Source organism: Balearica regulorum, chromosome 19 (genome assembly GCF_011004875.1).
Source record: "Balearica regulorum gibbericeps isolate bBalReg1 chromosome 19, bBalReg1.pri, whole genome shotgun sequence".
NCBI classification, from domain to species: Eukaryota; Metazoa; Chordata; class Aves; order Gruiformes; family Gruidae; genus Balearica; species Balearica regulorum.
The window spans coordinates 8,391,195-8,413,467 of record NC_046202.1 but is presented as its reverse complement, the minus strand read 5'-3'; the positions used below and the strand labels follow the sequence as shown (position 1 = coordinate 8,413,467).

At 39.8% G+C, this 22,273-nt stretch overlaps 1 protein-coding gene across 1 annotated transcript; it reads right to left on the bottom strand.

Moving 5' to 3' along the window:
- Window positions 1-7,720: 7,720 nt before the first annotated feature.
- On the bottom strand, window positions 7,721-21,965 carry MYL10 (myosin light chain 10). Its single transcript, XM_075771415.1, has 6 exons — window positions 21,860-21,965; window positions 18,985-19,060; window positions 17,425-17,529; window positions 13,816-13,894; window positions 8,730-8,778; window positions 7,721-7,967 (listed from the first exon to the last, which is right to left on the bottom strand). Exons 1-6 carry the CDS (start codon window positions 21,893-21,895, stop codon window positions 7,869-7,871), a joined length of 444 nt encoding a protein of 147 aa, XP_075627530.1. The 5' UTR covers window positions 21,896-21,965; the 3' UTR covers window positions 7,721-7,868.
- Between the last annotated feature and the right edge of the window lie 308 nt (window positions 21,966-22,273).

Here is a 22,273-nt window from a genome sequence, read left to right as displayed (position 1 = left end):
ATGGCTAAGGGAAACTTGGCTCCCCGGCCCCAGCTGAGCCTCACACACCACCAGCAGCCAGGCTGCAAGAGGCTGGGGTGTTTGCCCTGCTCTAGTTAGCACGCTTGCATGCATGTATGTGTTTAACCCAGGAACAAAGCTAAACTTTTCCATCTTTTCCAGGAAAAACAGGGCAGCCGCAGGATTTTGACGTTACCTGCGTGCTGCTGTTTGTACAAACTTGGGTGAACTGTAACACCAATTTAAAAAGAAATCACTGATATTTCCTTAAGGCTTTTCACAATTCCAGACAAAATATGGATACTTGTACTGCTTCAGCACTTGATTCACACCAGTATTATTTTTCCAAGCATTAAATTCTGTCACAGCCTTTACACCCCCAGCCCAGCTGGGAGGGCAGAGATCCTTGCTGAAACTAGCTAATTCCTGTTCTAGAAATAACTTTCTGGCTGCTATTTAAACTGCATCCTTTTTATATATGATAGCTTAAAGGCAGTAGTTTACCAGTAAATTAATGGAGATTTATCTCTTTCTGGCCTGTTGGGGGAAGCTCCAAAACCCTGTTGTCTCTGGTAGTGACCTTTCTACTCACCAGAGCTGTGGTGGTACTCGCAGCTTCAAAACTGAAAGGAAGAGGTAGGAGAAGTAAGGTTACCTGCCATCCTCTCCAGCTTTTGGTAAAACAACATCTTTTTGAACCATGTGAGCCTGTGACACCCTGAGCAATGCCAGTTTTCAGTACAGTGGGGGTAGGTTCAAGCAGGAGGCCATAAACCCATACAAAGCAGGAGTCAAAAGGCTTTCAGTAACACTGTGCAAGTCAGATAAAGGAGAAGCAGCTTCCCCCCTTCCCTTCCCACCGTGTGTGCGGTGTGATGTGGTTTATCTGTGCTTTACAGGTATATACAAACTAGCTGCTTGAGCTTGGCAAGTAGCTTTCACAGCTATCCAAATAACCACATTTCTTCTCCAGAGATGGCTTTTTTTTTTATTCTCTCCAGTAGTGAAAAAGAGAAAAGCTGTAGCACCTGCAGCACACACCTGACCAAGCCTATCAGGAGATTTGGTGGGTCACATGCACAGCTTTGCAGAATCAGCATCTGGAACAGCAAAGTAACCAACAGCTCCTGGGCAACAGAAGACATGGCTGGTCCTAACTCTTCCTACTTGCTACATCACCTTGGCCAACACGGTTTGTACCTTACTTGTTCCCTCCAGCCCTCTGGCTGTTTGGATATCCTTTCACTTGTGTACATAGGTTCTCTTACCCTGTACAAGGGCAAGCTACTGTCTTCTCACCATTGTAACAAAAATTTTCTGCCTGGCCTAGCATCTGAGCTCTGTATTCCAAAACCTGAGCTTGCTAGTATATTTTGCAAAAACCCCAGATGTTCTTTGGGTCAAAAGGCACATTAAGCAATCATTTAAACTGAAAGGGCCTTAACAAATGGCAGCATTTGCCCAGATAAGGACTGAAGAAGGTACTACCATGCTTGACCTTAAATACCCGAGTTAGCATTCCTAGGCCCTGCTTTATAATCAGCAGAGTCAGAAAAGAGGCTGAATCAGAGGGGGAGATGACTTAAGTGCCCTGAAAATGCCTATTCAAGGACCTCTCCCTTCAGTCACTGAAGAGAAGTCCTGCAGAGATAAGCCTCCCTTGAATATACACTAGATTTAAGTGGTCAAAGTTAAGTCAATGCACATGAAAATTCCCCAACTTTTATATAACTAACAAAAAATTCCAGGCTTGCATGTCAGAAAGTATTATTTCAAATTTTGTGCTCACATGTGTTCAAGGATCAAACATCTGGCTCCTTCAATGCAAAACCCCTCTTATGCCTTCCAAAGTCCTGAGTTTGGAAAAGGGCATAAGAACATGTTTGAAAGACAAGGGACCGCAGATACTGCAGCTGTACAGACAGTTCTGCAGAGCATCAAACATGCCCAGTTGTGATCCCCAGCCACATCATCAGAGCTGTGGAGCTGGAGTCTCTCTGGTACAAGCCATGGGCTTATCTCTAGGAATCCAGGTGGATTTGCTCTTGCATAGAAACCAGCTTTGCTGAAGTTGGTTTTCCGCCATCCATAGTGGGAAATACACTCTCACTGGGTATAAGCTTTATCATAGGATGACTCAGAGAGATGTGTCTGTCTGTGGTTCATGGATAACATCTTGCTGATGACCACCTGAATTGAAATAGACTGATGGGGAAATGAAGCAAGGCCTACAGGTGAGAAACTTTTCCAGTATAGTTGCCTACAGGCAGGTTAAAGAGCAGTGACCTAACATACAGTTAAAAAATGTCCAACATGAATTATCACTGCTAAAATCAGAAGGCATTTCAAGGATGACAAGGGAGAAGGAAGAGGAGGAGAAGACTGTCCTAGGGTCAGACACTGTCAGTATTAATAATTTGGAGGGCAAAACAGAGAATGCTTATACAAAATTTGTGGATGATGGACAGTAAGCCAAGGCAATTTATGTGGAGTTTGGAGGACAGGGATAGAATTCAGAACAGCCTTAAACTGAAGGGGAGATAGAAAATCAACAAGAAGGAATTGAAGATCAGTGCAGATCATTACATGTTAGAAGAAAGGCACCAGTAAAATTTGGAGAGTAATTGGTTAGGCTGAAGTTCCTCAGGAAATAGGATCTGAGGTTCAAAGTGCAGCACAGATTGATCATATGTCACCCAGTAAAGGCTTGTGGCATTGGGGCTGTATTAACAACGCTGACATACATAACACCACAGATTTATTGAAGTTGGAAGGCACCACTGGAGATAGTCTAGACCAAACCTCCTGCTCAGCACAGCATCAGCTACAGTAAGTTTTCCAGGACCATATCCAGGTGGGTTTGGGATGTCTCCAGCAATGGAGACTCCATGACCTATCTGGGCAACCTGTTCCAATATTTGACCACCATCATAGTGAGAAAATTTAAATGGAATTTCCTGCATTTCAGTTGTGCCCATTGCCTCTCATCCTGTCAGTGCCACCACTGGGAAGAGTACAGATTTGTTGTATTCAGTCCAGCATCCAGGTCATTAATGAAAATGTTAAACAGTATTGGCATTACATTTTCACATAGAAAAACTCATACTTCAGACAATCTGCACCTTGTTAACATTAGTGAAAACTGAAGGTATGTCCTTAGATAACCCATGCTGGCACATTATCAAGGTAACAGAGGCAGAGGAGAATCAGATCCAAGGAAGTTTCTGGGATAGATAGAACAGGCTGCAGTGGGATCAGAAGCAAGCAGTTACTAAGAAAGAGAGGTCTGGAATAAACTTTTCCCCACATTCCCAAGAAATATACATAACCTTCACTGCTGCTGAATCACAGGGGGCTTTTTTGGTTTGTTTGGTTTTTTTACAGATAACCAACCTCTGAAATAATTACTCCATCTGGCTGGTGCTGGAATTTTGCGTCCAACTTGGCATACCATGTTTTAAGAAAAATATGCACAAATTTAAGGTAATCCTAAAGAGAGCAAGAAGAATTATAAGTGTAGAAAAGATTGCTGAGAGGAAAAGTTGGAAAAAGCATGTTGGAAAAAAGAAAACTAAACAGTCTTCCAGTGTGCTAACATTCATTACAAAGAGGATGCAAAGGATGAAATTGGCTTAATTTGCAGACAGAAAGATTTAGATTAGATGGTAGGGGAAAAAAATGCATAAATGTAAGGCTGGCTTTGGACTTGAGGCTACCTAGAAAGTTTAGACAGGTCAGACAAACATTTCTAACAACGATCCTGCCTCCAAGCAGAACAACAAGCTGGGGGAAACACATGAGAACCTTTCTCTGCCTTTTATGACAGTGTATTTCAAAGGCTGCTCTACCCATTCACAAAGGTTTACAGGATTAAACCTTTAAGAGTTAATAAAACTTATTATCAATTCTACACTGTTTCTTTGGTTTTTTCCCCTCCAAATAATAATTGTTTGTGAAAGGGCTGACACTAAAGAGCAACTGCCAGGGTTCATGCAAGTTCAATTCCCATCTGATCATTTTAATGATGCTTGGTAAGAATCTGTTTTTGTGGAATTAACCTCAGCTCTTTGTTCCCTTTAGTTATTTGAATTTACATCCAAAACCCATAAGCACAGCTCTATGTCCCCAAATAAAAATGGAGATTGAAATGAAATTGGGATTGATAAAGTCTTAGAACAAGCCTGTAATGTTTTCATTATATTTATCTGAACATCTGTCCTTCCCCCTTATACAAGGGGAGGGTTACAGCTCAATTCTCTTGCATGATGGTCAAGAGTCCAAAGTTGCAGAAGTCCAAATGAACAACAAGCTTGGTGGTGAACCCCAACCCAAAGATCTCTTCAAGCAGTGTGTCATAGGCACATATCTGCTGCACTGCCTGTGAAGTACAGTAATTCTGGGGAAGCAGACAGGAAAAAAATGAGAAATGGATTTTGAACAAAGAGGAAAGTGCACCAAGGTGAAGGGAGCAGCAGCACTGCAAAAAAACTGAGGGCAAACAGGTAGAGTCTCGTGTAACTTGGGGCTTTATATAGCCCACAAACCACTTGAGAGTGTCATGAGAGCGCTGGTGCATGAACATTTTGGTAGCTGCTGGAGGACCACACAGCCTGCACCCTGGTTGGTCTCCATCAGTAACTGGCAGGAATTTGGACTAAATTTCAAGCAAAGCCTTTGTTTCGCTTCCTCCAAAAAAGCTACGTAGTTGCTCAAGGTAAGTAGGGGCAATCAAGTGATTTGCTTCAAAGTTGCACAGCTCCAAACCAAATTGCTCATCTAGTCAAAGCCTAGCTCAACTTAATCGGTATTAAGGTGGTCCTGTTTTCCATCCTCCCCACAGCTTCATGCTCCTGCCCCATCTACACCTGCTAGGGAGCAGCAGGGCATGGTAACGTGGTCCACAGGAAAGCAGCCTCACCAATATCCAATCGAGGCAAGCCCAAAGATGGTAGTCTGGTTCCAGATCATCATGCAAGTCTATGATGATGAGGCAGGTCCAAGATCAAGCTGAAAAGTCAAGCTGCAGATCAGGGTAACATCCAGTGTTACTAGAGTCATACACAGTTCAGTGATTGCTAGGTAAGTCCACAGTGCTATGGAAGATCCCAAGAGTAATGTATGTTTCAAAAGCATAACTCAAGAAACATTTGAAGGCCCTGGGCTGAGTGAGCTTAAATGGGGCTTTTGGGCCCACAGACAGCAGGTGTGGGTGGAGGTTCCAGGTGAGGACTTGTCAAGGCCATTAAGGCCTGTTAGTGCACTCAGGGCCCTGACAATTGCAGACAGGCAAGAAAATTTAGGGAGCTGATGTGACTGAAGAGCAAGAAGGTTTCTTCTCAGTTAGCACCTGATGTGTGTATATGAGCTCTAGCGCTGACCTGAGGGAGGGAGGGAGGGAGTGTGCAGTCAGGGGAAGGGAGAATGTGGAACTGCTCAGACCAGATTTCCATCAGCCTAAGAGGCCACAGAACTGCCCTTGAAGAAGTCATGTAACTAGGCAGTAACAGATGAAAAGGACCCATGAAAAAGTGTGTATGCTTTGGTACAAAATGTGACCTCATCTTTCAAGAGCACTATCCCCAAAGTTTTTGTTTACCAGCTTGCTGAGGAAAAATAAACCTCTCTAGATTGAAGGCCAAAAGTAAGCCTGTATGCCATTTTATCTAGTCTTCAGTCTCATTGTGAAATCTTTAAACAGTGCAAAAACCATAAGCCACATCTGACATCTGATGCCTGAGTGACTTCAGCTCATATTATTGGAACAGTCAGTACTCATTTGCTTGGGTACGTGGTTTTGTGGAGCTCATATGAGGCAGTATTAAACTTTGCACGTGTGTTTGTGCATACAAGAGCATTTTCCAGCCCCATCACTCAAGCAGTTTCCAAATGAAGTCTGTAAATGAACATCCATTTTGCAGCCCTCTCCCATAAAGCAGCTCCTTTCTTTGCTGAGAAGTGCAATCACTTGTTTGGGTCTGCAATAATCATCTTTTCTACTGTGTCACCAAAATCCTCTACCTCCATGACCTCCCATTGCCTATCTACAATTCCATCCCATAAGCAGTGGTCATACACCTATGAAGAAAAACACATTCTGGGGAGAAAAGAGCCATCATATGAAACACAGGTAAGAATTGCGCTTGTACAGGAAGTTCAACTTCTAGTGAATAAGCCATGAGGTGGTAAAAGAGGTCCTGTAGACTCTTGCGTTGCATGAAGTTTTACTAGTCCCCAAAGCCCAGTCAAGCTGACCTTGGTGGGAGGGATGGGTCTGGGTGACCATGCATTGTTTCAAACGTTACAGGAATGTACAGCAAGAAATGCTAAAGCCCTCTCCACATCTTCAGCAAGATTCATTCAAGAAAGGGCTGGATTTTGCTTCTAGCTGTGTCCACTAATATTTTTAAGAGAGAGAATTACTGGTAGATACAATTGGGAATCGCCTATCTATACTAGAAAAACATTGCTGTTCCAGGAATATGCATAGCGCTTCTGGACATAGGGGCAAGGGGTGATATTTATTATATCAACTTGTGTCTGCTAAGACCCTTCTTATTCCAGTTGTTCTATGTTACTGAAGTGCACTGAGTGCAGGGTTTTACTGGATCAACAAAAAATGCAGGTGAGGCTGAATGTCACATCCCCAAGTCATGCAGATGCTAAAGCTTTTTGTTGTAATTTCTTCCCCTCCTGATGAGGGCAGAATTTGACATCTTGCCCTCAAGTTTTCTTTCTACAAAGACTAAGTTGGAAACAGAAAATAAGAGGCTTGTTACTTCCTCTCAATGTCTGTGGGACTGTGGTGCCAACAACACTGATGCAAAAGGAAACCATTTCCATTAGCTGTTAAAACAGCAGAAGCTTGTTTTACTTTGGCTGCAACATCCTTCTGACTCCCACGCAGGAAGTATTCATTGCAATATTCCACATAGGCAGAATATGTCCAGTTCTAGAAGTCCAAATACAAGAAACTCTAGCCCATTTTAGAAACTACACTGATCTTGGATTATAAAAGTGAGGAGGTAGTCTGCTTTTCATGTGTAACCCTGGCCTACAGTTCCTGCATTTCTTTTCTCATCTTTGTCTCTAGAGTTTCAACAATCTTTGGCAAACACATCCTTCCAGTGTGTGCTCATCTGTAAAACAGGGCTCATGACCAGCAGGTGAAAGATTAGGCATTATTGTTATTTCATGGTCAACCTCCTACACGTAATAAAGGTACCTCTGAAGGGAGAAATTCATTATTACTGGTTTCCAAGTGCACCTAGGTAAATTTTACTATGAGAAAAATAACCATTATTCCACTATTTCTGTTCTTTTGCATCAAAGCAATGGGTCAAATGGCTTATGAAACTGGCCACATCACTGAGATGGAGAGGGCACATTGCATATTCACAAGAGCTTAAGATTGTTTTATTTACACTTTCATTGCTAGGGGCTGTGAAATGGAACAGAATTCTATTTACCAAATACTATTCCTGGTGCATTAAGTTAGAGGATTTCTCAATTAATACAATATTTATGTATAAAATACAAGAGGTTAAGCAACACTGCAGTGCCCAATGGACCATCTGGTTGAACATTAGGATTGTCAATAAATCACAAAAGCACCAGTTCATCAAGAAAATTCCATTTCAAACCACTGACAGAAAAAAGAAAGGATGGGAAAAAACTCACAAAATTGGTATTTTTCATCTTTTATAAAAACAGGAGCATTAAATAACTTTAATCTAATTTCAATTGTTTTATTGGTTCTCTTCTGATGACCACATGCTTCACATACTGAATGTTTAGCCCTTTGTCTTGCACACAAAAGCATTATGAAATAACTTGGTGCATCATCACAGGAGAAGCTCATCTCTTTCCTCTTAGTCTTTCTCCTCACCATGGGTGATAACGTAACAGAGGTTCTTATAGTCAAGATTACCAGAGACATCTGGAGGGAAAGCAGCAAACATCTGGTTGATCTGCCAAGCAAACAGGAGATAAGTGTTACAAACATAGGACTGTGGGACAACAACATGTACTGCTTCTCATTTTCAAACCCAGTTCGGCTCCCTTCTGCCTTGATCTGTTAACCACTATGGAAAATTTTTCTTTAGCTTCAGTAAAATTGAAATAGGAATTAGGACACACCTAGTTAACACAGTCCCACTAGAATCCCAACAAGTTCCCTGTCAAAAAGAGCTCTCCCTGAAATCCAGGTAAGCCCTGGCCAAATAATGTACTTCAGTCTGCACTCCAGTCTGTTCTTGCCACGAACCAACTCCACTCAAGCTCCTCTTCTGAAAATAGTCTCTCTAAATTCCTCCAGCTAGCAGAGTCCATGTTCAGTCTCACACAAACCACAAAGTTAGTACCTTCATTTCAGAACTCATTTCAGATTTCAAACAAACTAACTCTCAAGAAATGGAAACCAGATCACAGTCCCCACCCAAACCCACTTGAACTCTAGTAAATTCATTGCCCAGCTCACCATAGCAAAGAACAGCAAGAGATAGGCCATGCTTAAACTTGGATGGAAGTCCAAAGAATCTGTTTGACTTCAATTTAGCCATGGAGCTATTCAGAAGAGATGCTTTGAATTGTTCCTAATTGCTAGAGCTGGCATCAAACTTCTCTCAGTCTGGATTTCAGCTGAATTCATGCATTTAAAGAGGGGCAAATACTTATTGCTGAATAGTAGCTGGAGATAGATTTCTATTATGAATAAAGAAGAAGGTCCTTACCTCTTCTTGACTGAACCGGTCTGCCTGTGTCATAAGCATTTCTTTGATGCTGTTCAAATAAACGAAATAACCTGATTAAAGGGTGGTAATGGCACATGACAATTCAGATGCAAGATCTCTCCTGAAGTTGCATTGAAAGAAAATCTGTGTGACTGCATAAATTAGAGCTGTTAATCCTTACATGATATTGTAAGAGATTTTCTGTGGGCACCCATCAGTGTCAATGCCTCGCTCTGCCAACTTATTTTGCTTTTGTGACATTTTATAGAGGTTTAAAATTGTTTAAGGTTATTACTCTAATTGAAATACAGCGATTTTGTATGCTTATCTTAACCTAAAATGGTAGGTTTTCTCACTGCTGTTTAAAGTTTGGATCACTTAACAAAACCAAAAGAAAGAATATTTTCTGTAAAATCTGAGGATGAAAGGAACAGAGCATGAAATGAGAAAGAGGACTGAAAGAGAACTCCAACAGCTCTTCCGAATCATCATCTGAGAATCCTTTATTTGCATGCAGTCATTCCCAGAGGAGACTGTGAAACTGCATGAGACCTGTTGTATTTCACGGTACAATGTCTTGATTCTGGAGTTACAGCACTGTAACAAGAAGCTTATCCCACACACAATCTGCATCCTATGCAATTACATCAAAGGAGAATATTTTTGGACAGACTCTCAGCTGATTTGCCCTCTGTTTTAAACCCATTGTGGAAGTCAGTCGAGCATGTAATTTTTTTACCTAAGTTTATAGGTGAATAGAAAAGCCAGGAAGAATGATTACGGTTTCTAGTCTCACCTCTTTAGATAAAATGTCTTTATATTTCACCCAGTTACTTGTGCTGAGGGCAGTACAGGCACAATGTGCTAGAACACCCACCAGTATGAACCTCAGTTATATCACAATAAACATCCCTTTCACTTGCTCTAATAATTTCCCCCTTCCTGTAGAAGAATTTCTGTATTAATCTCAAAGAGTTTGCATTCACACTGAAGAGGGCAGAGTTGTCTCCTTTTGTTATTACCAAAAGGTATTTATACATTATCAGGATTTTTTTCTAGAGCAGTAAAACAGATAGATGAGCAGTCTGTTGTACAAAAACAAAACCTGAAACAAGTATAGAAATCTGTTTTAGTTTGTAGATTTGAAGAAAGGCTGCTTTTTTTGAAGGATTTGTTGTGGGGAGAGCAATAGCTTTTCCGGAAACAGCCCCTTCTGCTTTTTAAAGTGAATATTTAAAAACTAACTATTTATAATAGAAATCATGCCTGCACAGGAACACTTCCTATATGAGCAAAATTCACCTACTGTGGATGCAGATGTGCAGGCAAAATAGTAAGCTTTCCTTTCTGCTCCCTACACCATGCATCTCGAGTGAAAAAAGTCACACAGATAAAAGTGCAGTTTTTGATGGCAAAGCTACAACTGTACTTCCTCATATATCTGACACACATATTTTTTTCCACTAAAAGGCTACAACAAAGACATGCCAATTTGTGTAAGAGGCATATACACTTCTGAATCTCTTCCTTGTGACGTGGAGTGCTCATTTGGAATGACAGAAAGGGAAAAACTGAAAAAGTAGTTTCTGGGTATTGAATAAGGATCTTACCCAGAAGGATGAGAGTAAAAATATCCATGCAATTTTGCGGAAATACTCTGAAGTCACAGAGGGAGTTTAAGCTATTGTATATATTTTCCTTGCATACTTTACTATTCTCTTACTTACCAAGTCTTTCTTAATTTCTTTCTCTCATATTGCTGTTCTGTTTTGTGTCCTGGCCATTTGTTATGTGACTGCACACTTTTAAGTGGATAATTCTCAAATGATCAGTGGGTGCAAGAGAAGAGAGATCATTCTCATCAGCATAAATTGATTATTGGATATATGTGCACTTGGGGCAAATGGCATTAGCAAATGTAAATAGGACGCGTGATCCAGGAAGAAGCTGGTGAATAGAAGGAAGCAACTTACAGCAATTTTGTCAGAATGTCACAAATAAACTTCATCACAACAGGACTGAATTAAAAAGAGATCTGGGCACTATGTGTCTTCTATTCACATGCTTAAAGTATTTAGGGGAAAAGAAAAGATCAAATATCTAATTATAATCTTCTGATGCACAGCCCAGTAGGCTCTGGCACACTCATAAGGAAGAAGGACTCAGTTAAGGATCTATGCCACATTTTCCATTATTTATTTTATAGGGGAAACGAACACTCATGATTTCCAAAGCTAGAGATTATGCCCTTATTTCTTTGTGTGTCTTGTTTCTTTTTTAAAGACTATTTGCTTCTCTTAAAAAAAAAAAACAAAACACAAAAAAACCCCAAACAAAGTCTTCTGGACAAAAAAAGAGTATCTATTTACCTTGAAGTAGGAGTCTAAATCTTATCTCTTGTCCTGGCTGACATCAGTTCCTTCTACAGTTACAAATACCTTGTTGCATTCTTATATTTTCAAAACCTTTTTTTAAATTATCTGTGAAATCTCTGGGACATTTTGTTTCCACTGGGTTTGCCCTTTCTACAGAGGTCTCTTGGAGGAAAACCAGGTGAGTTGAAATGAGCAGTGCGCCACAACTATGACAAGAAACATCACTAGCTCAGCCAAACTAATGTCCAAAGGTCCAGATGCATGTAAACTCCCTGGGTCCTTTTTCATCTGGTACAAATCTGAAAAGTTTTGTTTGGCATCAGCATTAAACACAGTTGATGTTGGCCTGACTCACTTTGTCTAATGAATGGCATTTAGGACTGAATCATCTAACCTTTCCAAACACTATGCCAGTTTACACCAGCTAAGAATGTGACCTAAAGCATTTTCTGTTTTTGACATCATGCTATAGGAAGGATTTTATGTGTGGTACAATGATGCAGACAAACAAAGTCTGTCACTGAATTTGGAAGTAAGTCATAAACTCCTGGAGCTTCTGGAAAGGTTAGAAGACTCCATCCCAGCTACCATCAGCCGGACTAAGTGAGTCATTTCCAGACTAGAGGTGAAAACACGCAGAGGGAAGAGACATAAAAATCCCCAGAAGGATGTTAACTCCATGAACATAAAAAGAAGTTCTGATTAAAAGGTCAGCATGGCTGGGTTTGGAAGAGAAGCATTCCAGGATTTTTTTAATATGGAGAAATAATTATTTATTAACATTAACTGTCATATTGAAATGGCCATATGAGCCAACATAAAAATTATTTCAAAACCTTCAAATGTCTAAATTTTGGAAGCATATGAATAGAAGTTAAACCTCAAAGACATTCACAGAATTGATTTAATGGTTTGTTCTGTAATGATCAACATTACCCTCGGGTCTAATAAGTAAACATTATGCTCTGTTGTGGTGATGAACTAAAACAATTGTCTAATGTTAGCAGTGCAGTGGGGGTGGGGACAAGGTTGACCTTTTGCATCAAGGAAAAATAAAAGTATTTTCTCTCTCATCTTCATGTTGGAGTGTGATACTGCATTCCTAATTTGCCCCAACTCCAACTGGCTTCCAGCATCCAAGGAATGTAGAACTGGACACAGAGTGGCAAGCTGCAGATTTTGTATGCAGTATACTGTTACAGATAGTGGTGGGGAAATATAACATTTCATGGGTTTTGTGTTATCAGAAGGTTGTATTTCATGGTTGTGATTTCATTACCGTGTGATCTGGCCTATTTGGCAACTGGCTACATTTTATTCTGATTATTTGAGTCACTTCTGATGTATGTCTCTGACTGTTCTTCCCAAGCTGTTTGGATAATGTTAACCCCAAAATAATCGGAACAACTGTTAGCCCCCAGTTCCTTCTGATTCATTGCTACATCCACTTGTGTTTAATTAATTTGGAAGTTCTTTATAGCGAAAATACTGTCTCTTTGCTATAATTTTGCATATTGCTTACCACAATAGGAGTCTCATGCCCACTGAAGTAGTGTCATAGAAAAGCATATTGGTAATGGAAGGAAATATTGTACCTGAATTTTGTATTTTCAACTAATCTATCATGAGACATCAATAATTGCAGATAATGTCAAGGAAAACTCTACCTTAGAGGTTCTGGTAAGAGGTTTAGTTTTCATTTACCTTACCAGAACATTAACAGAATTAGGTGATGCAAATACAATTTTGTAACTCATGGTTCCCTAATAAATTTCCTATACATATTAAGCTTATAAAATCTAATCTGAAATGGCTGCTGCAGTAAAAGTATAGACCCTGAATTCACCATGGGAATTTAAGCATGTGCATAAATCTAGACACATAAAGCATTTCACTGGAGCCATGGGTCAGACCTCCTCATCCACTGCCTGATTTGATATCATTTATCTCATTTACCTGTAGGCCTGCTTACAACATTCTGGCAGTGCAATGAGGGTTTACATTTGTGCAATTAGCACTTAAAGTCCTCTACCCTCCTTTGTTGGTGTAACAGGTTATGAATACAAATTAGGTCTGCCTCCTTATTTAAAAAAATAGTCATATTGACCATAATTGCCATATTATCAATAGTATTATTTGGTTTGGCTCCCACCATAGCTAGTGAAATTTTACAGCAAATTATTGTCTAGAATCAGAAGGCTCAAACGGTAAACACATAACAAGGAAAATGTCCTCACTAAAACCATGTCCTGGAGTTAATTAAATTGATCACTTTTTTTTTAAAGGGGACTAGCTTTCCCATTTTAGTCAAGCACTCTGACTGAGAGTTAGGTACCAGACATTCATTTTAATTTTACATATGGAGTTAATCTACAAAGAGTCATGTGTTGATTTATATCCAGACCTTCAAAAAAGGCTATCTAATGGCCTACATGTGATTATATTTCCGTTGCCTTTTGCAGTGTCTGAAGACAATAACATCTCTTTTTGGTATACAAATACATTCATACAATAGTCCAGTCTTTTAACTGTGGCTTACAAAGCGAAATGTTTCTCTGCCTGACAGTTCCTCTGGCTCTTAAAATACTGTGAAAAATATATCTTTTAAGCAGTTCTTTAAACTTGTGCTGCTGCTATTATTATTATTATTATTATTATTATTATTATTATTATTATTATTATTATTAAAAAAGGATTTGAAATAAACTTACTAGTCTGCCTTTATGTGGCCTTTTCCTTCTGGGTCGAAAATCTTAAAAGCATTCAGAATGGTTTCTTCTGGGTCCGTGCCTAAAATTAATGAAATATAATTTAGAAGCCTGAATGTATTTCTATAGCTGCCGAATACTTGCTAAGTAATTGCATTCACTTGAAAACAGTGCAAAATGGAGAATTCTGCAGTTGTAGGTTTGAAGACAAAGGTTCCTTAAGTCGGCAGCATTTGTCATGTCAGATAAACAATAGAGGTGAATAGTTCAATGCTCAGAAGCTTAAAAATAATAACTCATATCTATTCTATGTCTGCAGGAGAGAAAACTTCCAGGAACTGGTCTCCAATATCAGTACCCAGAGGATTAGTGGCTTTCAGAAATGAAAATATAACAAACTGTTTCCCTCGCTGGCTTCCTTTAATCTTGTACTTTACGTTCCTTGTAAAAACATTTTTTGATGTTACTTGTTCTTCACTATATAGAGAAGAGGTTATTTCTCTCACTAAAGGAAACAGAGCTGATCATAAAATCAGAATGTCAATGGAATGTGATGGAAACAGGATGATCAATGTAAAATGGTGATCTGCAGTTACATTCTGTAGTGCACTTCCACTTAAGTATCTCTTCATTAAGTGTCACTTACAGAAACAGGATAGCTTAAAGCACTAGACTATGGCTCCAAGATTGTGCTTCTGCTTTTAGCTGGGCCACAGACTTTTGGTATGACTTTAATTTCCTTGCTCCTCTGTTCCCAGCAGTAAAATGATAGTAATAGTGTTCCTTTTCTTCCATCCTTTATCTGTCCCATCTATTTAGACTGGAAAAAATTTGAGTCAGGGACTAGCTTTCCCAGCCCCTAAATCTTGGCTGGGGTTTCTGACTATTCTGTAATACTGCAGATTCTGAGTATATTCATAGTCAGTTTCAACCCACACCAAAGGATATGCTATATACTCTGTTTCTGACAATTGCCCAGTTTTTCAAAATATTATGGTAATATATGTAACACAAATCGTTATTTATAACTGTAGGAAACTAAATTTAGAAGCAGGTAGACTGACCCATGGGCAAATGAAGCTGCTTAGGATGCTGAAATGTTGAATGCGTGATTAAAAAAAGGTAATAACATGAAGAATTGCAGTTTCAAAGTTTGTTTGAAAGTTTGGCAGAGATAGAACCGTAATAGAACGCAGCCAAGGTTCCCTGCTGTAATGACTACATACACTCCTGATGCCACCTTAGTTTTCTTTGTTTAAAAGGTTTCAGAAGAATTAGTAGTAGCATCTTAGTGGATATAATGGTGAATAAACCTAAGGCTGTGTGGCCTTCTTGTCAGGCACTGGCCATGTATACTTTTTTGCCAAGCTGTAGGCAATGTATTCAAACTGCGATGAATATATGATCAATACAAAGAACATTGATATTTAATGAGTGTTTTGACTGTCCCATGAAGAGAAACGTCTTCCAGCTCCGAGGAAAGGTCTGCATTTTAAGTAGTCACCACTGTGTGGGGGATTTTTTTTTTCCTTACTGTGTTTTACATTTTCTACTCTGTCATATCCTTGGACTTTGGCTTTGAAGAGAAGCAATGCAGCAGGCATTCTTTATTGATTAGCTGGTAAATAAAGTGGTTTCTTTGATGTGCGGCATCTCTGTTTTCTGTACAAATTGTATTATTCTGACTCCCTGTAGAAACAGCTCCATGTGGTTGGCATTAACATAAACCGAGTTTTGTTAGCTGTTCATCTGGCATCATAATCTCAATATACAAAGCTAAAGCTCGTCCTGAAAATCCCAGTTTCCCCTTTATGACAGAAATCAATTATAGCACAACAAATTTTACTTAGAAAGCACCTTTCACCAAATTCTCTGAGTGGTACTTAGCTAATAAAGAGTGTTGCAAAATTGCCATATCCACTTCCTCTAGCCCTTTCTCCCTTTCTAATTGCACTACAAAGGCTCTTCATCCCAATTAGTTTTGATTGGGAATGTGCAGTCTTTTGGCTCTGCTTCCTTTGCATGACAAACCCAACCAGAAGGGCATGACAAGCACAGCTGTGATTTTCCCTTCACCAAATGGAAATTAAAAAACCCCTCCTCCTCTGCTAGTGGCCAACAGGAAACCTGCAGACAAGAGGGGTATGCTTTACCATTCACCTTCCTGTGCTGGCTCTCATTTTAGGCCACACGATTGGCAGGGCTGGATTCTTTGCCAGCTTCAGCAATCGTAAGAGACAAGAGGAAAGAGGGGAAAGGAAGAAGAGCTCATTACCATGCTCTGTGTGATCATAAGCATCACAAATAGACAGGAACGGGTAGCAGGGCACCCCACAAGAAACAGTCACATATTTGAGAAGGAAGATTATGGAGAAGGGCACTACCTACTCTGCAAGATGCTATCTGGAATGTAAAGGTGGAGATACCACTGTGATCAGACAGATTGATGTCTGGGTAATAAAATCCCCTCCTCAGTGTCAGTCTACAGCCTTCTCCATCACCTCTTAAGCTTCCCAGACATGCTGTGTTCCTTAGCAATAGTGTATTTCTTTGAGGACTAGCTACATGAATTCTTTCTTTCAGACCTCTCTAATTTCCATTCCAAGCATAGAAAGCCCTTCACTGAAATTGTGCTCAACAGTATAAAGGCAGAGTCCAGTAGCAATACAACAAATGTTTTTAAAAAGATGAGATCAGATTTTTCCATTTTCCTGTTCATTAGTTATTTTAACAAACTTCTGGAATGTGCTTGGATAAGGCCAACCTTGCTTTGAAGGTCAAGGCTTTCACCTATGTCTAATGCATATAGGAAGATAACTAGAGGTTTCTCTTGGCCTCACACTCCCTCTCTTGCAGTTTCTAGCCATTAATGGTGTAAGAAATACCAACTAAATTACTAGCTCTCACAACAAATTTAGTACCCACATTTTCTAAACTCCCTCCAGCGATCCCTATATATTCTGTGGCAATGGGCAAAATCCCTCTCCCTTATCATTGTAAATCCACTAAGATTAAATTATTTCAGTTTATCCACTCCATTAAGAGCTGTTCAGCGAAATCTTCATTCAATGGTAAAATCACTCTTGTCCTAAAATGAAACCAAGGCTGGGCGACTGGGTTACAGCTAATACAGAAAATGAGGGAAGGCCGTGTTGCTCCTTCATGCCCTATAACTGCAAGGATGATGCAGAGGTCATGTTTGCATAATGAGCCACAGGACTGCCGAAAGTTTTTTTGTAGAAATACTGAAAATACTTTTAAACCAGCTAACACTGGGAGTGATACACTATAGCAACAGACTTCTGCCAAGGAACCTACTGACAGTGAATAACTCATCTGCACTGTGCTCCAGGCTGCTGTGATTTCATTACTTTCTGGACCTCAGCTTACCACTTTCTCGTTAGCTTATGTAAGCTGAAATCACACCTTTGAATTGTCCTCTGGACCGTCCCTCCGCCTTTTCTTACTTCAGCTCTGTCTGCAAAAATGGAGATCACTCCTTGCCTTTAAGCATTGTTCTGTGGATACATTATTATAATTTGCAAGGGGCTGAGATATTTCAGTGCTGAGGATCTTTGACAGATACCTCTCCAACCCCCCAAAGGTACTTACCTTTCAGCTTTTCCCCAAACATTGTAAGGAAGACAGTGAAGTTAATAGGACCTGGCGCCTCCTTCACCATGTCTTCAAGCTCCTCATTCTTGACATTCAGACGACCTGCAGCAGAGATCATTTTTCATAATAAATCACAAATTGTGTTTCAAAAAATGATTCCCATTCATCTCCTCCCACTGGGGAGCTCAGGGCTCTGTGCAACTTTGCTAATAACATGGTAGAACACAACTCCAGAATACCCCAGTGTAAAACAAATTGGCAGAGCTGGCTCTAAGATCAAAGGGTGACTGAAGGAGTAAGAGGGATAAATAACATGGACGTGGCCAGCAGTGGACAAAAGTGCACTTCCAAATAAACTGTTTTTCTTTTTCGTTTTTGGGTTTTTTTACCTCAGGTGAAATACAGGCCCCACTGATATTAATATAGCAGAGTTCAAAGTGACTGAAGTGAATCCAAGGTCTCAGTCTTTGCCCTCCTGTATATTGAGATGCCTTTCTGAGCAGAGGGCAGATGGATGAGTTGAGTAGTCCTATCCCTTCCCCATCCTTGTGCAGTTCTATTGATGAGAATTTAGACCTTAGCAACCCTCCCCAAATTGAGTGGTAATTTGCTGTGACTGCACTTTATAGGCATTGAGGGCTTCACTGAACAGGAAAGATACCAGAACTTGGCCTTAAGAAATAAATATTTCAGGATAACAGTAGCTACAGGCCAAAGTTTGCAAACCTCATTGTCACAATAAAGAGTTCAGGAGCTTCTGCTCTTTGCACTGACTCTGCTGGCGTCTGATTCCACCCCAGGGAGCACTAAAGATTCTTATCAAACTCTTTTTAATAAGATCCAGATGGCAAAACCCCAAATGCCTACATCACTGTTCAAGCCTCAAATGTTGCAACGAGGATACAACTCCAGGTTTGGGATAATGAACATTTTGATTTTTCCTTTCCTTGGGAAGATTTTCTTTAATCTGCTTGATATTATCAGGATTGTGATGCACATGGAATGGACAATACCTAATCTCATGACATGCACATTCCACCCCGCATAAATGCACAACAGCACAGAACCTCACATGAAGATGTCTTCCTGCTTTTGTGTGGGCAGAGGGGCAGCTAGTCCATGACAACAACGTTAATTGTTAGATATTGCATGGCTCCTAGATGAAAAAGGTGCTGCCTGTGAAGCCTGGATTCAGAGGCAAATCAGAAATGCCTGGCATGGACCCCTGCTTGGGTGGGCTTTTTATGAAATAGTTGCAGGGGAGGGATCAGTGCCTTTGGAGAGCTGCCAGCTGCACAGCTCTCTTGCACCCGCCAGTGAGTCCCAGAGAGACCTTCATTTCACTTCTGAAAGAGGCTGCTCAGGAGACTTTCCAGCTGGAGCTATGTAGTAAGATAGCAACTACCATAAAGGAGGAAGATCAAACTGAACAGGTTTCCTTTTGCCTCCTGTGTATCTCATTACTGTCTCCACTGTAATTCTAATACAAACTTTTCTTACGTGCTTGAAATTTAAACTGCCTTTCTTTGAAGTATTTAATTATTACTACCAGTTTACCTAGTGCAGCAAATGTGTCTCTCAAGTCTGCTTTGTCAATAAAGCCATCCCTGTTCTGATCCATGATGGTAAAAGCCTGTTGGAAGAAGAAGGAAAATTTATTGCCATTGCCATGTTGCACTGGGCAGTGCTACAATCACACATACCAGTCCAGGGGGGGTATTGTGTTCGTGCTGTAAAAAAGAATATTTAACTTCCATTGATTCATCCACATCATGCCCCATCATTGCACTTTTCTCACTTTCAGCACATACCATATCTTGGCAAGGGGGCTTAATTAAACCCACCCAAACTTCTTCTTACTAAATTAATGCTCAGTGCAGCATGTAGCTGGGCTGAAGCCAATGCTGGCAGCTCCAGCCATTCAGGCCTTAACCCATAATGTTTGAATTAGGGAGGCTTTAGTTAGGGAGGATTAGTCAGTGGTTACTCTGTGTGTTTTGTACCTTTCCCGTACCTCATTCCTTTGTGAAGCTACCATATTCTGTAAAACATTTAATTACTGTAGATATCTCTCTGGTATCAAGATAAAGGCAAATTCTTCTGGGTCTTAAAATGATTTATCATACAGAGATAGCTGAATTTTCAAAAGTACAGAGAAATGTAGGTTTCATAATATTATTTATTCAAAGTTTGTTTCCCTTTCCAATAAATCGTATCCTTCAGACTGTACTCTGTGCTCTGACTGACCTTGATGTGTTGACCTTAAATACTTCTTGTCAGGCAAAATTTAACTTTTGATAGAAAAAACCCAGTTATTTTTCTATTTTCAGCCAACACAGAATTTATGTACTCTAACCATTTTTTACCAAGCCAGCTAACTGCCTATCTATCTATTTACCTATTCGCATGTCTGTCTATTTTCTGCCATACTTTTAATGTTTCATTCATTTTGAAAGATTTTAATAACCTGAATTTCCCCTGGTCATACTATGGGGAATATAAGTAAAACGAGGCATGTCTCTGAAGCTGGTTATCTGTCTGGCATGCACATGAATATGAGAGCGTATCTTTACAATGACCAGGAATTATTCTTACTTCAGTATTATTATGAAAGACAACGTTCTCCTGAGAATACAGCTAGTCCATTGCAGCTACAGTAACTTGCAGAATTTGAAAGTCTACAGCTCTACAGGGTGCACTTCTTTCCATGATTGTATTATATCAACATATCTTCATGTAGTTTTACCTCGAGTTTCTTACAAAAGCCCCACTGCTCACATTCCAGTTTGCCCATGTGATTACTTGCAGCATGCATGTTCATAACCCTTCATTTACCTGCCAAACCATCACCTTATAGAAAATTAAGCCCAACTCTTTAGAGTTGCTTTCTTTTTTTTTTTTTTGGGGGGGGGGGGGGGGGGGGGGGGGGGTGGCGGGGAAGAGGCTTGCTTTAAAAATGGTGATCCCACAATTTGGAAGCAAAACCAGAAGAAAAGATGAGAGCAAAGCAGAGCCCGCAAGCTCACAGACACAGGAAGAGTGTTAGGTATGTATTGTAATGGGTGAACTTAAAATAACGTAATAACAGCAATGCTGAAACGTCTTCTGTTGACCTGGTTGAAATCTCTAGCTAAAAATGTCCTGATCAAAACCAGCTTTTCAGAAATACTTGTCCCAAGTATGCAGTTTTTAGACATAACATAGTTTTCGTTTTCACTGGACTACTCCACTGCCTCATGCTTTTTGCCATTATTCTGCCACCATCCCCCCAGAAATGCTCCTAGTATTATCTTATTTAAAGTAGATCAAATATAGCATTCTGACCAGTTCCTCTTTTTGTTGGTACATCTTCAAACAGAAGTCCTTGGAGAAAATAAAAACTGGAGGTTCATAGGACACAGTGAAGAGGTGGGAAAAGAGTGTTAAACGTGTTCCTATTAACTGAGGGGAAAAGGTTAGTGGTTTCAATTCATTTACCTGGGCCATATTCACAATCCTTTGCACGGGTTTTTAGACTCATTCACCACTGAGCTTTACTTGTGGGAATCCTCATGAAAAATAAAGTTGAAAGCCACATGCACAAAATGAAACAGTAGCTATTTATCACACTAGAAATTGCTTTGGAGATTTGAGTTAGCAAAAAATTGGGGAAAAAATTAATAATTTAAAATTACAAATATGTTCAAAAATGTGATGGCCTCACAGATATTCTAGAATGTCCACTCAGAAAAAGAGCATAAACACATCAAATTATCTGTCTTTAACATGCTTCAGCTTTTATGCCAGCCCATTAGATTTGCCTCCTCACAGGTAACTGGTCAAATCTTTGGGAGCTAAAAGATGCTTACTTAGTTAATCTCAACATGTTGTTTTATTTTATTGGCATTTATGGAGAAAGTCAGCTGAGGGCTTCTTGGTATTTTTGTTTCTAGTTTGTGGGCAGTATTAGAAGGGCACAGAAGAATTTTTTCTATTGCTGTTGTGGAACAGTCCACTAATTAAAGCCCTGGTTCAATAAGGTATCTCTATTCAGGATAATACTTGAGCACATAAGACTACTCTTATTTAAAATGCCACTTAACTTTAAACATGTGCTCAAATGTTTTCCTGAAGCAGGGCTAAAGTGGATGAGATGATAATTTTGCTTTATTTTGGGGAGGGGGCTTGGGGGCTATTCAAATAAGTCTAGAGCTTGAAACAGGAGACTGAAGAGAGTGAGAGAGGGACAGAAATAAGGAAAGAAAGAATGAAGAAAAGAACAAACAAACGCACAAGGAAAATGATATACCAGCCAAAACCACAGAGATGATTCAGAAAACAACTGTGTGTTCTATTAAAGCAGATGGAGAATGGAATAAGGATTACAAACAAAACCTATGTTATTCATTAGCAATGACAGGAGACTATAGAGAACAGCAGAATAGCAACCAACCTCTTTGAACTCCTGGATCTGGGTTTGTTCAAACATAGAGAATACATTGGAACCACCTTCTATCTTCTTCTTTGCCTTTTTGGAGCCTGTAATACAAATAAGAAGATCAAATAATATTACTTTGTGTTAAGCACACATGAAAACAAATTCCATCTTTAACAGAAGGCAAAATATATACAGTCAAGTAAGACAGGAGGACTGTGTTTTGTTATGACAAGGTTTTTAATTCAATGCATTTTATATATATTTATATATAAATGGGATAAAAAAATGCTGCTTTAATAACAGATGAAGCTCTCACTGAGGCTTTTTGCCATTCCCTTGCTCTGGCCTGGAACCTGACAGGCCAGATAAACAAGGACAGCTTGTCACCATGCTGCCTTAAAAAAGGTGAGGGACCCAAAGTGTGACTCT